The sequence below is a fragment of the Ochotona curzoniae genome, unplaced genomic scaffold (assembly GCF_017591425.1).
Source record: "Ochotona curzoniae isolate NIBS_2020 unplaced genomic scaffold, NIBS_Ocur_1.0 scaffold_4701, whole genome shotgun sequence".
Taxonomy (NCBI): domain Eukaryota; kingdom Metazoa; phylum Chordata; class Mammalia; order Lagomorpha; family Ochotonidae; genus Ochotona; species Ochotona curzoniae.
The window spans coordinates 51,059,174-51,080,707 of record NW_024467122.1 but is presented as its reverse complement, the minus strand read 5'-3'; the positions used below and the strand labels follow the sequence as shown (position 1 = coordinate 51,080,707).

General features: G+C 47.9%; 1 protein-coding gene across 2 annotated transcripts; it reads left to right on the top strand.

Annotated features, from left to right (window-relative positions):
• The first annotated feature begins 866 nt into the window (after positions 1 to 866).
• EPB42 (erythrocyte membrane protein band 4.2) lies at positions 867 to 20,111 on the top strand. Of its 2 annotated transcripts, XM_040970064.1 has the most exons (13): positions 867 to 1,022; positions 4,333 to 4,518; positions 5,175 to 5,408; positions 7,369 to 7,487; positions 8,647 to 8,751; positions 9,429 to 9,606; positions 10,217 to 10,355; positions 10,604 to 10,707; positions 11,444 to 11,686; positions 12,680 to 12,979; positions 16,009 to 16,169; positions 17,243 to 17,376; positions 18,838 to 20,111. In XM_040970064.1, the coding sequence occupies exons 1-13, from the start codon at positions 1,013 to 1,015 to the stop codon at positions 19,025 to 19,027; spliced, it is 2,103 nt and encodes a 700-aa protein (XP_040825998.1). In that variant the 5' UTR covers positions 867 to 1,012; the 3' UTR covers positions 19,028 to 20,111. The 2 variants fall into 2 exon arrangements, with proteins under 2 accessions (XP_040825998.1, XP_040825999.1); XM_040970065.1 differs by lacking the exon at positions 12,680 to 12,979 and having other exon boundaries at positions 868 to 1,022.
• The last annotated feature ends 1,423 nt before the right edge of the window (positions 20,112 to 21,534 follow it).

Genomic DNA, 21,534 nt, shown 5'->3' with positions numbered 1-21,534 from the left:
CAAATCACACCAATACAAGGGTGTTACTTGAGTAGTCTCAATGGTTCTGAATAGGTCCGTTTTAGAAATCCAAACAGGGTAAAAAACAGAAAATCACCTTCCCACCCCACTCTGTGGGACCCTTCCCACAGGCAACCGCAGTTTTTTGTGGATCTGTTTGGTACTGTCCTTCCATAGACACCCACACTCACACAGCCAAGTACAGCTGTCCCTAAGAGTGCTTCTGATGACACAGTCTGAGAGGCCTGGTCTCACACTGGGCTTTGGAAAGCCAAAGAGGGCCAGATACATGATCCTCTCCTGTGCCTCATCTGCCTGAAAACCAACCCAGAAAAAAATGGAAAAGACACAAATCCTGAGCCCTGAGAGAGCTCTAAACCTCCTCTGATTCGGCATCTCAACCAAGCAGGCCTAGGAGAGCTGGGGTCCTGGCTTCTGCCTTCAGGACACTTATCTTCCACCAACAAATTCTATCTCCTTATCTTGTTCACACAGACGGATTCCAGAAGCACTAGTTCTCCCTTTATATTACTTCCAAGCAGCCCATGGACACATAGCAACTTGCAGTTGGTGATAGGGTGAGGGCCTGAGGTTTGAAGTTGGATGTGAGTCTTACATTTCTAGAGTCATGTCTTCCAGAGCCTTCCAGTGTAGACTGGGTAACAACTCCAACAGCCTCCTGAGGGCTCTAAAGGAAATAGACTTAATGGTTTCTTCTGGGTTTCAGCTGACACATATTCCTCATTCCACTCCTTCCTGCAGGCCTGGCAATCGTCCTCCTGCCTGGGCCTCCTGGCCCAAGAGATAAAATGAAAAGGGCTTCTTGCAGCAGCTGGTCCAAGAGATAACAGCAAAAGGAGAGACCTGCTGAGGTGCTCACAGGAGGGGGAGATGGAAATGTCATCAATTCTTGAGCCATCGCTCTTTGTCTGAGACACTCAGAGAGGAAGCCCAGAAGTAATAGCTCAAAAGACATTTCCTATGAGCAAGAGGATAAGAACATCCTGCAACAATGGGACAAGGTAAGTCAACATAGCTCCCAGCAGGGTTTGCTGGATTGTCGGTAGCCCTCCCTCCTCATGTGTTTTCACTAAAGAAACAGGGATGGCAGTAGTGGTGTGGCTAGGGTGAGGGTTGTGGCTAGGATTGGGGTGAGCAGCTATGGAGTGTGGTGTAGTAAATGGGTGCCGGTGAAGGTAGAGGTGGTGATACAGTTATAATGGAGGGGGTGGCACAGCTATTTTGGGGATGGTGGCTGTTGGTGTGACTATGCTGTGGGGTATAGTAGATCATTGAAGTAAATGAGTAGAAACAGCTTGATGATGATGGTGGTGGTAAGCATATATTCTGATCCCAGGATCATCACAATGGAACTGTTCACAGATCACTGGGATGTGACACAAATGAGATGTTCCATGGGAAACCATGAAGCTGTCACAGCCGTCAGGTCAGATGACAGGACAGTGAAGGCATGGGGGCAGAGCAGGTATAAAATCAGAAACCTAACAGACCCAGGGGGTTCAGCAACCTTAGAGGCCTCTTCTGGTGTTTGTCAGCACAGATGTGGGGCTGAGGGCCCAGCGGTACATCTGAGTGGTTCAGATGTCTCAGTGTTCTTGCTTTTCTCCTGGCCAAGCAAGCAATGACAGCTGGGTATCCACCAAGTTGCAAGCTCTGCTGGGGCAGGGGACACAGATAGGAACTGATACTGCACCTGAGGAAGTTCACAATAGGAGTGGGAGAAGAAAGCTAAGCAGATGACGGCTATAAAATATTAAGTGCTAAAAAGAGCAACACAGAGCACAAGGGAATCTCAGAGGACCGAGTTCTGTGGGAGCATTGGTGAGAATGCATACCTCTGAACCCTGGGAACTGAGTGGACATCCATCAGGTAGAGAAAAAGTATGGGAAGCTCTCCAGACAGAACCAGAGACCAGATGGGTTCTGAAGAGCAGCTCTGCTAGACCAAAGCTGCCACTGTATGGTTTCAAATGCACCGTGGCACAAAGCAAAGCTTGAGTCACAACTGCTCACCTTCCCTGCATCTAGTCTGCAGAGCCAGGGCTGGTCTTGGGACCCAGCACCAGCACTGTGGCCTCTGAGGACTGCTGTGTTTCCACAGACCTACCCCAGCTTTTCAGTAGCTATTCTACCCACTGCGCTGGCCTGCCCATTGCACTGATGGAACAAGGAAGACACAAGAGTAGAAAGGGATCCCAAGGGCCCCAGGACCAGGGGGAGGCCCTTTCCCTCCTCTGCTCACTTTCATGTTCCTTCATATTCAACAGTCCCTTTTTTTCCCCCCTTTCTATCAGCTTCATTTTGATGCAAAGAAAAAGTCAAACAGGGTGGTTGTTTCTCTTTTCTTGCTCTCCAATTCTTTCTCAATGCCAGGAAGACTGAGAGTAGAGGGGATCTGAAGTAGAAATATTCTGAGTGCACAAATGGGTCTTGGAGCCTAAAGATCATGTCTGCAAGCTCAGGTCATTCCCAGAAGTAACTCAGACCCCGCTCTATACCTGCAAGCCGAAGTCATTGCTCCTCTCTCCTGCCAGCTAAGCCAGGGGGAAAAACATACTCGGCCTTTCAGACCAAGGAGGCTGTCTGTAGGCTTCTGCCAACCAAGGGGACAAAACATACAAATCATTTATTGCAGGAGGAACTACATTATTTTAAAAATACTAGGCCTTGCCTTGGGTTCTGGGCATATACTGTCATTTGTATCTCCTCCCCCACCCCCATAAGATTAGACGTGGCTAAAAACTCATTACTCCTGAGTCATATTCTTATAGAGCTTGTCTGAAAGGCACCATGCAGTAAGTTTGGTGAACCTTTAAGTCAAAGACCACTTGTGATTTTGGGTAAGTTAATTATGCTTCTTAGCCTCACTCTTCTAAACTAACAATGACGGAATTCAAAAACAGCTCTCATTGGGGCTAGAGTTACCAGCATCCCCTGTGGGCTCCAGTTCAAGTCAGTTCAAGTCCAGTTCAAAGGCTGCCCCACTTCCCATTCAGCTCCCTCCTAAGGCACCTGGGAAGGCAGCAGAAGGTGGTTTAAGTGCTTGGGCCCCTGCTACTCATGTGGGAGATCTGGATGGAGTTCTTAGGGTCCTGGTTTCAGTGTGGCCCAGCCCTGAGCACTATAGTCATTTGAGGAGTGAATCAGTGGATGGAAGACCTCTTTCTAACGCTTTCACATAAATAAATAAATAAATAAATAAATAAATCTTGTGGTTGGTGTTGTCATACATCAAATTAAGATGCTGGCTGCAGTGTTGATATCCCATATGGGTATCTGAGTTCTGACTGCTACACTTCTGATCCAGCTCCGTCGTAATGCTACCCGCTTTTCCGGGAAAGAGCAGAGGTCAGTCCAAGTGCCAGGATCCCTGAACTCTAATGGGAAACCAAGCGAAAGCTTCTTGCTCCTGATTTCATCCTGGCCCAACCCTCGATAAAGCAGCCGTTTGGGGAGTGAACCAGTTTATGAAAGGAAAACCTGTCTCTCCTTCTCTCTCTGTAACCCCGCCTTTCAAATAAAATAAATCTTTAAAAAAGAAAATTTTATTTATTTTTAAAGTTTTTTTTATTGGAAAGTCAGATATACAGAGAGGAGGAGAGACAGAGAGGAAGATCTTTCATCCGATGATTCACTCTCCAAGTGACTGCAACACCCAGTGCAACACCAATCCGAAGCCAGAATTCAGGAACTTCTTCCAGGTCTCCCACACAAGTGCAGGGACCCAAGGCTTTGTTCTGTTCTCAACTGTTTTCCCAGGCCACAAGCAGGGAGCTGGATGGGAAGTGGGGCTGCCAGGATTAGAACCGGCGCCCATATGGGATCCTGGCACATTCAAGGTGAGGACTTTAGCTGCTAGGCCATGGCACCGGGCCCTAAAAAATAATATTTTAAAGAAAAGCTAAAAATCCCATGATTGTGTTTAAAGAAAAACTGAGTGAGCAAGATGCTGGGTTTTATTATTTGCTTTAGCCCAGGAGGGAAAGAGGGGGTCAACCATGAGAACAAACATTGCTCTCATTACCACCACCAACAGTCCCAATAAATGGGATGTACTATAGGTCTGACATTATATTAAGTGTATTGTAAACGTGAGCTCTTACAATCCTTACAGTTCTGCAAGGGGGGAAATGGTTTTTCAAAGGACAAGAAAATGGGAACCCTGAGTGGTTAAGTGTCCTGCCTAGGGGTATGCAACTAAAAAGTAAGGTGACCCAAGAATCTGAAATCTAGTCTTCTGATAGTGGAATCTTTGCTTTTACTATGTTGTCACATTGACCTAGTCTCTCATGAACCTCTTTCCCACAACAGCCCTGGCTATCAAGAGTTGTGACCTGCAGGCAGCAAGAAACAATGAGGAACACCACACCAAGGCCATTAGCTCTCAGCACCTCATTGTGAGGAGGGGGCAGCCCTTCACCATCGTTCTGCACTTCCGCACTCCCATCCATAAGTTTCTGCCTAACCTAAAGAAGGTGGCCCTTGTTGCACAAACTGGTAGGTGGGTTTGAACCCTTTTTGGTGGCAGGACCTGGGGTGGGAGGGATGCTGGTTCTCTCATCAGCATGCTGGGCAGGGAACCTAGGGGGGAAATGTTCCCTCCCACGGCTCCCCTACCCCTGCAGCTGCACCTTCAAAAGTCTTGTGGGAGGGCAGGGTCCTTTCTGGGAGGGCACTGTGAAACAGCGTGTGTAACAAAGACTGCTCACTGGGATTAGAAGCCACTCAGCAGCATAGTCACTCCTTGGCTCCTTGGGCTGCAACATATCCCAACACATCCTCACCTCTGGAGAAGAGGCTGGGTGGGATCTCACTGAGAAGTAGAAGACCCAGAATTGCTGCTATTATGCCCATACTGTATGTCAGAGACTGGACCATGAGTCTCTTGTGCAGTATCTCATCCAGCCCTCATACTGACCCTATGAAATAAGTGCTCTAATTGAGCCCATTTAATAACTGATCAGCCTCTGTCAGATGCAGGCCTATGGATGCCAACAACCTCCACTTTCCACATCACCCTCTACTGCTCCCAATTCTTTCATCCTCTTCTAAAGCCAATTTTCCCCTGATCCACCTTTGTACTACTGGAACCACATGACTCTGAGGTATGACCAAGAAGTTCCAATGGCTGATTCACTGCTATGTGACTATAGGAGAGCAGCCTTCCAAGGCCAATGGGACCCAAGCCACCTTCCCAATTTCCAGCCTTGGGGACCGGAAGGGGTGGAGTGCGGCAGTGGAGGAGAGAGATGCTGAGTCCTGGACCATCTCTGTGACCACACCTGCAGCTGCTGTCATTGGCCACTACTCACTTCTGCTGCAGGTCTCAGGCAGGAAGCAATATCTTTTGGGCCAGTTTACACTGCTCTTTAACCCCTGGAATAAAGGTGAGTTTGAAACTGGGCTACCCTGGGCTATGGAGGGATTCAAGACCCCAGAGCTGGGAGTGTGGGGAATGGTTGCGACAGAGAGCACCTAGCCCAGATACCTAGGGCAGCATCAGCCTAAGTCCCTGCTGTACCCACTGGAATTCTTTGAATTCTCTGAAGGGTTGATGGGAGAATGGAAAACAGCTTCTCCCAGCTTTCCTTTCCTGTTTACTTGCCCTTTCCTCTTCCAAGTTGCACTGCCTGAAGGGCATGTCAGAAGTGGGAGGCCAGAGAAAAGATGGGAGTGGACAAGAGTCTTCCCTGGTTCGTGTGGTCCCAGGCCTGCACCCCAGTTCCTGACTGCCCTTCTCTGTGTTAACTGAAGCCCCCTGGCCCAACTGCTCTAAAATCTTCCATCTCAAGTGGCCCTGCCTATCCTCAGCTCATGCCCTTCTTTCTTGCTTCAAGGGGGCAGGCAAGAGGAATGATGGATGAGAACCAGGGATCATTCAGATTCTCCCCTTTCCCTTGGAAGTGTATGTGGATTCAGAGCTGTTTGCCTAGGGAAGGCACTTCAGCTCTCCCCATCCTGACCTTCAAGCCATTTCCCTCCAACGCCAATCCTCTCTTGGCAGGATGTGAAGTCCACATGCAGAACTAGGCTCCAGTGACCAGAGGAAGTATGTAGCAAAAATACGGCCCCAACCCCAGGGCCAGGACCCCTGCCATCGTGCTGTGCTTGTAGGAGTTGCCTAGGAAAGCCAGCTCTGTGTGTGTCCATCTTGGAAGCAGTGGTCCTGATCCTCAGGAAGGTGATTAAGGGATTTCCAGAGATTCTATGGCATTTCAGTCTCATATCTGCATACCTGAGGATGGAGGTCGCCCGCATTTAACAAGAAATTTAACATGCATGTGATGAAAGTCAGAGCCTTGTCCGCAGACCAAAATCTATAAAAGGGGTTTGTAACCTCATTGTACGTGCCAAATCCCTGCAAGATTCTGGGGCCAAGTATCTCAGTTTGGGGCCAAACATCTCAGTTTGAAGTGATGTTGAGCTGCCTTCCTGGAGTGTTTGGCATGGAAGTGCAAGAGTCAGGGCTCTGTAGGCCCACAGTTCTGTGATTTTATTATCACGGTGTTTCAGTACTTCCTTTCAATAGCTTATCCTTCTATTGCCCTGAGTGGCCCTAACCCAGTCAAATGCCTGAAGGTCTCCAGCAGTTCCTCAGGATGATTTGGAAACACTTTGCTCTTTCCAGTTTCTGGGAACTAGACTGACCCCTCTCACAATACAAACCCTGCTACAGGCTCAGACACTTGGGCACTTGGCAGAGCAGAGATACTTCCTAGAGCACAGGATGACCTCCTCAAAAATTGCCCAGGCTTCACATGACACCCAGCCCAACCCTTACACAAGAAAAGCCAGAGGGCTACTTGGAGTGATTATGACATTCCTAGACCCACTGGCCACTGCCAGGGGAAAAGTCCAGTGCTCCTGCTTCTACTTCCCCACCCCTACTACTTCTTCTGACCCTATCTTGACAAATGCTCCTCCTTTTGCTCTCTCCTTGTCAACTTATGTTTAATTGCTTTAAATTTTGTTTCTGAAGTATGTTTTTTTGGGGGGTAGGGTCACAAGTAGAATCTAGGGAAAGACGTATGGGCCATTAGGCAACTTTCTGAGTGGTAGCCATCATCTCTTTGACTGAGAATGCTCTGGCTACAAATGTCCTCTGGGAACCATTGAGGCTTTTAAACTTGACTTGCTCCTGTCTGCCTGGCTGACCACAAAGGCCATATTCTGACACAGGAACTTTGGATTGGCAAAATTGGCTTCCTTCTATGTTTCATTAGACACTGAGCTGAAGGGAAGGTCTGTAGTTATTGCTGACCTGGGCAGGGAGGGCAGAGGCCTGGGCATAGAGGACAGAAAGAGCATTCCACAGGTCCTCATCCATCTCCACTTGCTTGTCACCAGAGGATGCTGTGTTCCTGGAAAATGAGGCTCAACGCAGGGAGTACGTGTTGAACCAGAATGGTCTCATCTACCTGGGAACAGCCGATTGTATCCAGGAAGAGTCCTGGGATTTTGGCCAGGTACAAGAAAGTTCCAGGAACAAGAGGGATGGTGGCTAACCCTAATCTTCATGTGACTGCCAGACAGAGCTGGCAGGTGCAAAAGCCCCCTGATCATGAGGTTACCTTTTTTCCCCCCCAAGGACTTTGTTTGCTTATTTATTTGAAAAGTCAGAGTTATAAAGAGAAAGAGGGGAAAATCTAATTGCTCATTCACTCCCCATATGGCTTCCACGACCAAGAATGGGCCAGACTGAAGCCAGGATCCTGGAGCCAGGAGCTTCATTCAGGTTTCCCATACGGGTGGTGTAAACTCAGTTGGGCCATCTTCCATTGCTATCTTCCAAGCCATTAGCAGAGAACTGAGTCAAAGTCAATTAGCCAGGACATAAATCAGTGCCCATATGAGTTACAGGGGTTATTGGTGGTGGCTTTATCGTCTAAGCCACTGTGTTGGCCTCCATGAATCCATTTTGTTAGTCTGCTCTAGCCCTGGGGTGCCTCCCTTCCCTCTGACTCACAGCACAGCATCTCCACAGGTACCAGTTATCTTGCTAAATGTCAACGCAAATCAAGGCTCTGTCTGCCAGATAAAAATCAAACACCCTGGCTTGCCACCCAAGGCTCTTCTGCAGGCCAGCCTGGGCACCAGTCCTCCTCATCCTGGAGTACACAGCTGAAGATTCTGACTCCTTGGAAATTCCCACCCACATTTAAGACCTTCTTGAGTACCTCCCTAAGTCCCGGAAGGCAGAGGGCATTTCTCCACACTGTCCAGTGCTCTATGTTAGTATCTCCACTAGAGCCCTAGCTACATGGCTGTGACCTGTAATTTAAGGGGCCACATGTTCATCTCCAGTCTTAACCCATGGACCCCTCTGGTGCAGGAGCTGCCCTGGCACTTCAGTGCTGGGAGGGGCAGGAGGACCCCCACAAACAGAAAGCCAATGCCACAAAGCTACTCAGTACCAATCCACGACATCCACACCCTAGAAGGAGAGTCAGACCCCAGGAGAGCAAAGGCCTGGGTACTCAGGATGCCTACGGGCTATGGGGAATACTGAAGCAGGGGAGCAGGAGTGCAACCTGAACCTGGGGAGAGGATGGGATTATGGGACTGTGCTGTGGGACAAGAGCTTGCCCTAAGATCCTTCACCATGACTCCATGTGGTACTTGCAGTTTGAGAGGGATGTCATGGACCTCAGCCTGAGCTTGCTGAGCGTGGACAAGCATGTGGAGAAGTGGAGCCAGCCTGTGCATGTGGCCCAAGTTTTGGGCGCCCTGGTGAGTAAGGGGCAGAGAACCCAAAGGGAGGAGGAGGAGGCAGGACAAGAGCCCTCTGACTCTTCCCAAGGTGTGGGAGGCAGTTCCTAGAAAAGCATTAGGGTGAGGATGGAAAAAGACGGGTGAGAGGGATACCTAAAGCCAAGAGAGGTGTCATTCCCCAGAACAAGGGCTGGGCTGGGTGGGCCTCTTACTGCGTGTTTGCTACTGTAGTAACCAAATGGACTTGCTTTTACTTCTAAATGATTCCTTTGAAAATGCAGGCTGGGAAGGCTGCTTGATGCTTGAACTTCCTCTTAAAAGTGCTTTAGGAGGAAGAGTATGTTCTACAATTCCTTCTTGTACCTCTGGGATCCACTCTGAAGAGATGCTGAGGGTCAAGGCCAGTCCAGGAGGGGGAGTAAGCTGTGATAAGTGGCTTGCAGGTTCAAGGGGACAGACAACCTCCAAGGAGTCAGTGCCTGTAGGCGGGCAGTTCTCCTGGGCTCAGCCCTAGAGATTTTAACCCAGGGAACTCAGGAAGGGACCTGAAGTGACCACTGATGGCCTAACAGTCATCAGTGGTCCCGATGAAGGTGGATTTGCTTGGTGAGTGAGCTGAGCCCTCCTTACCCAGCCACTTGAAACCATCCTGCCTGTAGGACTCCCACTGACACCACTCATTTTTTCCCAAACAGCTGCATGCTCTCAAGGAGAAAAGCATCCTGCCCACCCCACAGATCCAGGATGTGGAGGAAGGGACCTCACTCAACAAGCGCCGTGGCAGTGTGCCCATCTTGCGGCAGTGGCTCACTGGCCAAGGCCGGCCTGTGTATGCTGGTCAGGCCTGGGTGCTGGCTGCTGTCGCATGCACAGGTACAGAGCAGGGGCTGTGGAGGGCAGTCACCTGGGCTACTGTACAGAATCTGCCCTGCTTCTTGAGTTGTTTGTGATTTCCCCTGTGGGAGGGACATCTGCAAAAACAGGTGCTGCCTCTGCTAGGCAGCCTCTCCCCATTCCCATCACACCCACTCTAGGTCAGGTGCACTGTCTGACCAAGAAACCAACTGCTCATCTCAGCTATCCCTCCCTCCCCACCAGCTTCTGCTTCTTTGTCACTCAGCAAAGATGGGCCTGTCTGCAAACTCTGCTCCCAGACTCGCTTCCACTGCAGGACCACCCCTCACCCCACCCTGATACAGCAAGCCCCCTGAGGCTCCAACATATATTCTGTACCCTTCTTCCCTGCTCTGTACTCTGCCTGCTGTGAACTTGTTAGCCCTGCCTTATTAGCCTCTGTGCATCCAGCTGCTGAGCGTCAGTTCTGCCTTTCTGGTTTCTATGCCCCTCCTTCTTGCATGATGTCACTCAGCATTTAGTACAAAGCCTTACGTGCTCCAATCCCCCTCTACCCCACTGCATAAATGCCCCTGGCACCAGCCTTGATCTTTGCGGTAGCCTCTGACACTATACCTCCTCCTCACAGCACTGCGATGCCTGGGAGTCCCTGCCCGTGTTGTTACCACATTTTCCTCAGCCCAGGGCACTGGTGGGGACCTGCTGGTGGATGAATACTACAACGAGGAGGGGCTGCAGAATGGGGAAGGCCAGCGGGGCCGAGTCTGGTGAGAAGGCCAAGGGAGATGTGGGACTGACCCAGGAAGGTCTCTAAGCCAACTGAGATGGGAGGAAGCGGTGGGAGGATCCCCCACCCCAAGAGTGGCACCAGTCAGGTTGTGCCTGCCCTTCCCCCAGGGTATTACAGCTTGCAGTGTTCTCCTAACCCATGGTAACAATGCCCAGCCCTGCTGTGCTTCTAGATCTTCAGGACTCCTCTGTTTCCCACTCGACTCTCTCCTTCTGCTCCCACCAGGATCTTCCAGACTTCCACGGAGTGCTGGATGAAGCGTCCTGCTTTACCCCAAGGGTATGATGGATGGCAGATTCTGTATCCAACTGCTTCTAGTGGAAGTGGAGGTAATGCTTAGGCATGGGCCAGGACCACACAGAGCTTAAGGAGTCCCTCAGAAAGGAAGCAGGAGCAGTGGGTGGGCCAAGAGGCTCTGCCTCCTCTCAAATGGAAGAATAAGCAGGAACAAGACCATGGGGCCATTAGATGCAAGGAAACAGGGGTGTCAATCATCCTGTCCCATTGGGCCAGGCCCATTTTTTAGCAACAGGGAAGGGCTGAGGCACAGGGAAGGGCAGAGGACTTTACCATGGTCAGGGAAGTGCTGCAACAAGGACTTGTGGGGTGGGCCTTCTGAGGTCTGAATGTATTTGAAGAGGGCATCAGGATAAGTTCAAGCCAAGGAAGGAAGCTGCAAGAGTTTTTTCTCCAAGCAATACTTAACTGTCACAGAGCCTGGCACACAGGGAGTGCTCAAAAGAGGCGGGGAGTGCTCAAAAGAGGCAACCTCATCCTGCCACAGGAGTAGAGCCAGTGGGGAATCCCTGGGCACTATGCCTGTTCCTCTGAGGTTTGTCCTGTGCACTCACTGAGGCAGTTCTGCCACAGGCCATGACCACAAAGTATTAACACTGAACAATTGTGGTTTTACCTCTGGGCTACTCTGCACAGTGCTCACCTATGACCTGGATGCTGGGAGAAAGAAAACAGGATACAGGATGGGTACTGAGACAATGCAACTCTGAACAGAAAAATGTCTGGGTAAATTGGCCTTGCTCACGGATGGACTTTTCCCTCTCTTAGTCCTGGGGGCCTGTGATCTGGTCCCTGTCAAAGCAGTCAAGGAGGGGAGCCTGGGACTGACCCCTGCGGTGTCACAAATTTTTGCCTCGGTGAACGCTTCGTGTGTGGTCTGGAAATGCTGTGAGGATGGAACACTGGAGCTGACCAGCTCCAACACCAAGTATATTGGCAACAGCATCAGCACCAAGGCTGTGGGCAGTGACCGCTGTGAGGACATCACACAGCACTACAAGTACCCTGAAGGTACCGACCAGCAGCTGATGCAGCAAACCGGGAGAGGGGTGGGCCAGAAAAATGCAAGCCAGACACAGTCCTAGCCCTTTCTCCATCACAGAGAACAGGGTTTCTCCTCCTACCTTCATACCACTGACATTTGAGGCCAGATATTTGTGAGGGTGGCAGCAGGAGTGTGATGGTGGAGGAAGTTGGGTGTGTCATGGAATATTTAACAGCATTCCCAGCCTCTGTCCACAAAGTGCCAGCACTTGTGCTCCCCACCACCACCTCTACCACCAAAACCCAAATTGTAATTCTGCTGGAAAACAGCTACCAGCAGACTTCTGATGCTGCCACTCCTCCAACAAGACCCAATCTATTGCTCCATATCAGTTGATGGAACTAACACCACCTATTTATCCCAGTACGAAGGCTTATGCCACCTTGGAGACTCTCCTTTTACCACCCCAACACTCTTTCTCACCTCAGTCTCTCCTACTCTTTCCCCTTTTGCTGGAGTTAATCGGGGCCCTCATCATTTCCTGTCTACCACCTCCGAGCTGGACTCCCTGCCTCCAATCTTTCCATCCTTGTTCTCGTTCCAGCTTTGTGTTTTCAGGATGTCCTTTCTATAACACAACTGTCATGCACCAGTGTCATCATATTACTCCCCTGCTCCAGACTATTCTGTGGCCCCCAAAGCTGCTAGAATCAGTCTAAACCTCTTCCCATTGAAAGATTTAATTCCCAGAAAAACTGTCTTCAGATACTGTGTGGGCTTGTCACAGTCTGTTCTCTCACTGCTCAAGCAGCAAAGTAATAGCACTGGAGACACTTGGTTCTGATTGGGGATTGAAAAAGACACTCCATTATCTGTGGTGACAGTGCCCCCACTGGCTCTTTGGCTAAATACCAGTGTGATCATAGAGACCTTGTGAAGGTGGTATTTCATCCTGAGCCTTTATTAGAAGAGTCTGCACCTGCTGGCTAAGAGGCTGTTTTGCTTTTCCCATTCCCCAGGCTCCCTTCAAGAAAAAGAGGTGCTGGAGAGAGTCCAGAGAGAGAGAAAAGAACATGGGAAAGATAATGGCAGTCATCCTCCCAGTCTTGAGATGGCTGACCCACTGTACCTGTTCTTGGAAGCACCTAGCTCCCTCCCCCTGAGGGGGAATGCCCAGCTCACAGTGACCCTGGTTAACCCAAGCGACCAGGAGAAGGTCGTGCAGCTAGCAATTGGCGCCCAGGCCATGTATTACAATGGGATTCTAGCTGCTGAGCTCTGGAGAGAGAAGCTGTCGCTCACACTCAGTGCCAACCTGGGTAAGTTTCTATGGCCCCGCCAGTCATCCTTGACATACCTGGCTCCTGCCCAGGAGAGGAGCAAAGGGAAGCAATCATAGGGCACCCCCTGTAGGTCTCCTTAAACGGCTTTTAGCCTCTGGCACTCAGTGCACTTCCTTAATTTCTCTCATTCATTCATTCCACAAGTATTTTACAGAGCCCAACACAGGAAGCACACATACATACACACACACACACACACACACACACACACACTTTTAACTGCAATCTGATAACAGACCCAGCATAGGAGTATGAAAAGTATTTGATGAAAACATGGTGCCTTAGCATGAAAATATCTCCCTTGCTCTCAAATAAATGCCCCGGTACTGAACTGTGAAGGATGAGTAAGGAAGGAATGGACAGAAAAGTGAGTTTCAGGCTTTCTTGAACAACAGGTTCACATCATAGGTCCTCTTCCTCTACTTAGTTGTTGTTGATTTTTTTTTTTTTTAGTTTTTTTTTTTTAAGGCAGGCAGAAAGAGATCTTCTGGTTCACTTTCCCAATGTCTGCAACTACCAGGGTGGGACTAAGAGTCTAGAACTCAATCTGGGTCTCCCATGCGGGTGGCAGGGACCAAGTACTAGGGCAGGAAATAGGAATTGGGAGTGGAGCCAGGATTTGAACCCAAACACTGCACCAAAAGTCTGTTTTCTATGGGATTTTAGAGTTAAGACTGAAATAATTGTTCTGAAACTGTGCTGTACCTTAGAGTCACCCAGGGAAGTCTGATGCTCTGCCTACTTTCCCAGACAATGAAATTAGGAACTGTGCGGTAGGACACAAACATCAGAATTTCTAAAATTCCTCATGTCATCCCATATGCAGACAAGCTTGAGAGTTGGATATGACCCAGATCAGGAAGTCAGGAGCTTAGAATTCCGTCTGGGTCTCCCACGTGGTAAGGGACCAAGTATTTGACTCGCCTTCAGCTGCTTTCCCAGGCACATTAGCAGGGAGTTAAATGGAAACAGGGGATCTAAGACTTGAACTGGCACTCAGAGAAGGGATGCTGGCACCTTAAGTGATGGCTTAACCCACTGTGCTACAATATTGGTTCCTGAATATCAGCTCTTTTTGCTGACTGTGTGTTAAATCACATTGAGAACTTTAAAACTACTGATGCCCGGGTTTCACCACAGAGTCTGATGTCACTGACTTGGGGTATGGCCTAGCATTGGAATTAGTCTATAAAGCACCCCAGTGTGAAGAGCCACTGGATTTGAGGTTGGAAGGTTTTAATAGTCACAAAACAACCAAGCTGGCAGTATTAGAACAAAGACACATTAGGAAGGTAGGACAGACTGATATGTGTGGGTGCAGGGAGTCGCCTTCTGTCTTGGGTGAGTCATTAGAACAGGGAAAACAGGACACAGCTGCAGATTCAGGGAAACGATGATTAATTTGGCTGTGGCATACTGTTTGTGAAAGTCAGTAGGCAGCCGCAAACCCCAACCTGGTCCTGAAGATAAAGTCTCAAGCTGGAGACCACAGGTAGGCACCCTAACATAGAGGGAGCAGCTGAGAAAGTATGAAGAAGCTTTTGGAGGTAGTGACAGAAAAGGATGAGAAGGGAATCCAGACAGCACCCACATACAGAAGGCAGGCGCACAGGTATAGTAGACTAAGCCTCTACCTGCAGCATCAGCCTCCCATAAAGCTGCTGGTTCATGTCCCAGCTGAAGCATTTCCCACCCTGCAATCTGCCTATGGCCTGGGAAGACAATGAAGAACAGCCCAAGTCCTTGTGCTCCTGTACCCACGTAGGAGACCCAGAAGAAGCTCCTGCTGCCAGCTTTAAACTGACTAAACTCTTAGCTATTGCAGCCATTTGGACAGTAAGCAGGCGGATGAAAGCTCTCTCTCTCTCATTTGCTCCTTCTGTCTCTCCTTCTCTCTGTAACTCTGCCTATCAAATAAAAATAAACAGATCTTTACAAAGTAAGAGTCACAGAGGAAGGGGGCACCCTTCAGGGCCAGCAGACAGGGATGAAACGTTGAGGTAGAAAAGCCTTCTTCAGGAGGGGGTCTTGACCCAGGAGCAGGGCTGCTGGCATTTCCTGGAGGTTCCACTGAGTAAGTGAAGGAGAGACAAGGCACATGGCATTTGCTGGAAGCATGGTGGGAGGAGACACTGTCTGATGGCCAGCCCAGGATGCTGGGTTACTTTATAGATGAGAGAGAGCCAGATCTGCTTTTGTGCTGAAGAACAGAATCAGCACAGAGGGCAAGACTGATCCTCAGGAGAAATGGGTTCTAATCAATGCAGCCATTTCCAGAAGAATGGGAGACAACTGGAATCACTGTAGCTTGCACATATTGAATAATGTGTTATTTCCAAAACAGTTGCTAAACACTCTATGTATGTTTCCTCACAAATCTCACAACCTTCTTATGAGGCCAGACCATTACTGTTCCCACTCCCAGACTGAGACACAGACAGGTTAAATAGTTTGCCCAACGTTCCACAGCCATCAGTGGTGAGTGGAGTCAGGATGGGGCATAGACTTAAAGAGTGAAGGACTAGATGTGGGCAGTGGGCACAGCAGGACTGAGTCCCTGTTGACAGCTTTATTCTCTCTGCAAAAGAGGAGGACCAGCAGAAATGAAAAGGAATTAAGCATATCCTCAGAGACTGCCACTTGGCAGGTCCAGAGACAACCACTTCTGCAGCACCACATTTAGCACAAACCATCCCACTGATAGGGGGATGGTTTTTTACAGTGGGATCTTTTTTTTTTTTTTTTTTAAGATAAGTTCACTGAAGCCAAAGAGCTTAACTGGTTCTAGTCCACGAGGTCCTTTCCACAACTCCACTGGGGTGCTCTGCCAGGATGGTGGAGGGAGGGGTAGGGATGCAACTTGAAAGTGTGTAAGTGGGGTAGGGACTGAGGTATCTTTCTGGCATGTGAGACCCTGAGTCCTCTGCATTATATGAAAAACAATGGCTTTTTTCTAGGATACACACTCATTCCCTTTCACTCACCCACTCTGTCATGTGTTTCAGTTCAGAAAATAACCACCAGCCTATCCTTCTCCTACTTTGAGCAAAATCCACCGGAGAACAGCTTCCTCAGACTCACTACCATGGCCACACACTCCAAGTCCAGCCTGAGCTGCTTTGCTCAGGAAGATGTCGCCATCTGTAGACCATGGCTTGCCATCGAGGTAGGCACCAATCCTTCCCCGAATCGCTCTCATCTGCTGCCATTTGTGGAGGAATTCAAGCCCCACAAGCTTCAGAATGATTGACCACACTGCAGAATTACCAGAAAGTTCTAGATTTGAGAGCTCCTTCTTGAGGCAGTTGTCTTAATATGCTCTCAAGGTTTAAATATCCCACTTTCTCTCATTGGTTAAGAGAAGGTTCTTTCCAGTCATTACACCAATACTTATAGGTATAGTAATAGCCTCTGTTTAATACTTTATACATATACCAAAGTATTTTCTTTTCTTCTATTTTTTTTTTTAATACAAAGGCCCTGTGGGGTGGAACTACTTCTATTATTTGGACAAGAAAACTGAATCCTAGAGAGAATTGCCAAGGATCATAAAAACAGGAAACTCTAGAGTCTTGTAGTTCTTGGTCCATGGGTCTACCCTGATCCAAGTTCATGAGATTTGGCTGATGCTGCCAAGGTAGCTATGGCTTGGTAACAGAGACATGACACTTGATCCTCTCTGTGGTCATCACAGGGCAAATGTAACAAAGGGGACTACTTTTAGCTGCTGATTTGGGGGACACTTTCATGGAGATGTCATTTCTTCAGGGATTTGAAAATTGAGTACCCTTGCAGTAAAGGGCAGGCGAAGGCCACCGAAGGCTGAAGACTGAGTAAAGAGGTGCAAAGGAGTTTAAGGAAGTACTGGGGAAGGGAAAGTCCCTGATGTGGCTGTGATGTCACCTAATCAAGGGATGCACAGGTGAGGTTGGGGAGGTAGGTTAGGGCCTTGAAAGCATCTCAAATGCAACTGATGCTGAATTCCGAAGAGAGTGGGAGACCCACTAAGGGTTGAGGAGAGGCACCATAACATTACCAGTGATGGATCCAGGAGGGGTAACAGTAAATGCAGGAGGATCAGGTAAAGGGGTACAGAAGTCAGCTGTGGGGTTTGGACCATGATGGCATAGCTGGGGAGTGGAGCTGAGGGGTCTAGGAGTGCTTGGAATGGGGGGTGGGCAGGTGTGTTTGTGGCTCTGTGCCCTTGGCATTCACCCCATGTGTTGCCCATTGCTACAGATGCCAGAGATAGTAGAGCAGTACCAGCCTCTGAAGGCCTCAGTCAGCATCCATAACAGCCTCGGTGCCCCCATGAAGGACTGTGTGATCTCCATCCTTGGAAGAGGACTCATTCACAGAGAGAGGAACTACAGGTAAGACTGCAGGCTTCTTGTCCCATTGAAACATCTCAACTGGTCAGATAGGCAAGGGCCCAAAATTAATGACCATGTTTTTGTCATGTCCATGGAGATATAAGAGGACTTCAAAAATAGGACTTTGATGTTAAAAAAAAAAACCTGAAATCCAATTTCTTCATAATATGCAGTGTCCATAAATTTTTATAAGACTCCTCATGCATTCTAGGTATTGGTCCACTGTTCAGTGCAGATGTTGCAAATGCCTTCTTTATGTCCACTGTATTCTTCCTTGAACACACAGTATATGGTTTAAAGTTTAAGATGCTTATTCCTACTATTTCTGATCTCTGAAGTCAGGGCTACAAAGTTACTGCCTCATGAAACTCAGTGAGTTAGTTACTCTTGTCAGTAAGTTGAGAAGAGGGCCTGCCAACATTTCACCAGTCTTTTGTGGTCTCCCCAAAGGAGATATTTCACCTGCCCTCAGTCACCAAAAGGTGACTCAGAAGGAACCCAGGGGTGCTAATAAGGCTCCAAAAACCATCTGTGTATCCTACCAGAAGGCTTGCTGCATCCTTTGCATATAACAAGTACAGATTACAGAACTAGCTTTTCCAAACATACCCAATGTTATCAGATGCAGTTCCAGAGAAACAGAATACATAGGCTATACAGAGAGACATTAAGAGGGTGTTATTAGGAGAATTGCCTCACAAGATTATGGCAACTTAGAAGTCCTACCATAGCCCATTGGCAGGCTGGAGAATCAGGGGTGCTAAAGCATAGCTCATTCCAGGTCAGAAGGCCTCAGAACCAGGGAAGCTAAAGGTTATAGCTCTCAGCTCAAGCCTGAAAGCCTAGTGCCCTCAAGAGACTGCTGGTGTAAGACCTGGAGTCCTAAGTTAAGTAAGTCTAGAGGATGTCCAAGGCAGGTGTCACAGGAGTTGAGCAAGTCTACGATGTCCAACTCTCTGAGTAACAGACCACTTTGTCTTCTGTATTTACTCTCTCCAAACTCCCAACCAGCTCGTGTCACTGCCTACACTGAAGCAGGGGTCTTCCCATTTAGTCTGCTCAGACCTATGTGGTAATCTCATTTGGAAACACTCTCATAGACACATCCAAAATAATGCTTTCCCAGGTTGCTAGTGTTGTTTAATTCAGTCAAGGTAATGCCTAACATTAACCATTGCTCACTAGTATTATCACCAGAAACTAAAAAAGGCTGATGGCTAAGAACAACAGATACAGGCTGAGGGCCCTGGGGATATTTCTCTCCTCAACCATGTGAAAGTGCTCAGCACATGGAGGTTCCCATCTCTACATCTTTCTAACCACCTCTGTGGGATCAGCAACATATTGGATGTACATTTCTGCATGATTAACCTCTCCCTGTAAGGAAGGATCAAAGACTCTGGGATCAGTATAGCAATGAACCTGGAACAGAACTAACACCTTCCTTCTGCTGTATTTCAGGATAGGGCCTGTGTGGCCTGGAAACACCTTGTGCACCCAGTTCCAGATCACACCAACACATTTGGGGCTCCACAGGCTCACGGTGGAAATGGACTGCAACATGTTCCAGAATCTAACCAATTACAAAAGTGTCACTGTGGTGGCCCCTGAACTTCCAACTTTGTCATCTTTCTCCCTAAGCCACCCCTGACATCACAAATCTAACAAAAACATGTACTGGCAAGGAAAACTCTGCTCATCAAGACAACCAAGTCTTTACTCAAGTTGAACAGAAGAGCACCCAAGAACCAAACAGATTCCCCAAAACTAACAAATAAGGCACAGATTTCTTTCACCCCAGCTGAAGGCAGCCCTGGGAACTGGTTTTCTTGAGTAGAAACAGCTGGACTTGAGTGACCAAAGGAAACTTTTGAAAAATCATCCAGATTTTTTGGTAAAGTTGTTCAGCTACCTTTCCAGAGCACTGATTCTTCAGAGTTTTACTGCTCATTAATATATTCCCTTGAAAAATCTAATGTTGAAATCATTAGCTGATTTCTGGTGAAGCGGGACAATACAAGTTAATGAAATTTTCAGTTAATTCTCAAAGTACTCTGAGCCATTCTATTCCTGACCATTATACTTAAAGTTCTAAATATGAGAGGTCACAGCAGACATTGTGGTACAGTAACTTAAGCTGCTGCTTGGGACATCTAGATCCCATATTGGAGGGATGATGGGATTCCAGCACCTCCACTGCTGATATACCTCTCTGCTCATGTGCCTGGGAGAGACTGGATGAAGGTTCAAGTAATTGAGTACCTGGTGCCCAGATGGAAGACTCAGATGGAGTTCCTGGCTCCTGGCTTCAATTTTGTCTGGCCCCAGCTGTTGCAAGCCATTTGAGAAGCGAATCAGCAGATAGATTTTTCTCTCTTCCTGCCACTCTGCCTTAAAATAAATAAATAGATAAATTTTTAAAACAAACAAAGAAAAGATCCAAAGACAACTGAATAAATTATCCAACAGGATCACAGAACTTTCTAGATTCAGCTTTGGATAAGTCTTTATTAAAGCCCTATGTTCATTAAGTATTCCATAGTTAAAAAGTGGTAGAGATGTTAGCTGGGGAGTTTGGGTCAGATGACAGAGATGTAGAGTAGAACTGAACAGGGTATAGGAGTACATGGGAGGGGTAGGTCTAAAGTCTAATGTTAACGACTAGATCTGTATTAATAATTAGATTTATATTCTATTGTATGTCATCTAATAATATAAAAATAAAAATATAAAAATTAAATTATTTGGGCTTAGTGGCTATATCTGCATCTTGCATGTGCCAGGATTCCATATCGGTGTCAGTTCATGCCCCAGCTGCTTCATTTCTCCTCTAGCTCCCTACTTGTGGCCTGGGAAAGCAGTAAAGGATGGCCCAGTGCCCCTTGAAACTGTGCACCTGCATGGGAGACCCAGAAGAAGCTCCTGGCTTCAGATCAGCTCCAGCTATTATAGCCACTTGGGGAATAAACAGCAGATGGAAGATCTGTCTCTCCTTCTCTCTGTCAATCTGCCTTTCCAACAAAAATAAATAAATTTTTTAAAAATATTAAATCTTTTAAGAAAGGATTTTAAAATTATGCCCCTTTTGCACAGTTAAGAGTTTTTAAAAGTATTTATATTGTTGTTCTGGAAGTATAACACTTTGGTTTTAGTTCCTTCCCTTTATGACACTTGTTACAAGTAAAGAATGACAGCTGAAAAAAGTAAATTAAGGGTTGGAATTATGGCATAACTGGCTAAGCTGCTGCTTGCCATGCTGGCATCCCATACGGCTGCCAATGTATGTCCCAACTTCAGATCCAGACCCCTAACAGCCTGGGACAAACAGCAGTACTTGGACACCTCACACCCACATGGGAGACTAGGAAGTTTCTGGCTCCTGGCTCCAGCCTGGCCCAGCGCTGGTTCTTGCAGCCATCTGGGAAGTGAACCAGCAGAGTTAACATCTGTTTCTTGTACTCTCTCTATAATTCTGACTTCCCTGACTTTCAAATAAATAAATATATAACTCTAAAAAAAAAAAAAAGAAGCCAGAAATGTAAAGACTAAGGCTCCACCTATAATGCTGGCAGCCCATATGGGTACCAATTCAAGACCCAGGTGTTCTAGTAGACAAAGCAATATAAGACAGGCCAAGTACTTGGGCTTCTACACCCATGCAGGAGCTTTGATTTGACCCAGCCATGGCTGTTGAGGCCATCTGAGAAATAAATCCACATTTGAAAGAGCTCTCTCTCTCTCTTCCTTCTCTCTAACTCTGCCTTTCAGATTTAAAAAGAGAGAGCCCAATGTAGTAGCCTAGCAGCTAAAGTCCTCATCTTGCATGAACTGGGATCCCATATGGGTGCTGGTTCTAATTCCAGCAGCTCTGCTTCCCATTCAGCTCCCTGCTTGTGGCCTGCGAAAGCAGCTGAGGACAGCCCAAAGCATTGGGACCCTGCACCTGCGTGGGAGACCCGGAAGAGGCTCTGGCTCCTGGCTTTGGATCAGCATGGTTCTAGCCATTGAGGCTGCTTGGGGGTGAATCATCAGATGGAAGATCTTCCTCTCTGTCTCTCCTCCTTTGTATATCTGACTTTTCAATTAAAATTAAATTTTCAAATTAAAAAAAGAAAAAAAGAAAAACTCATTTGAGGGGAGTCTGTGTTTGGTACAAGG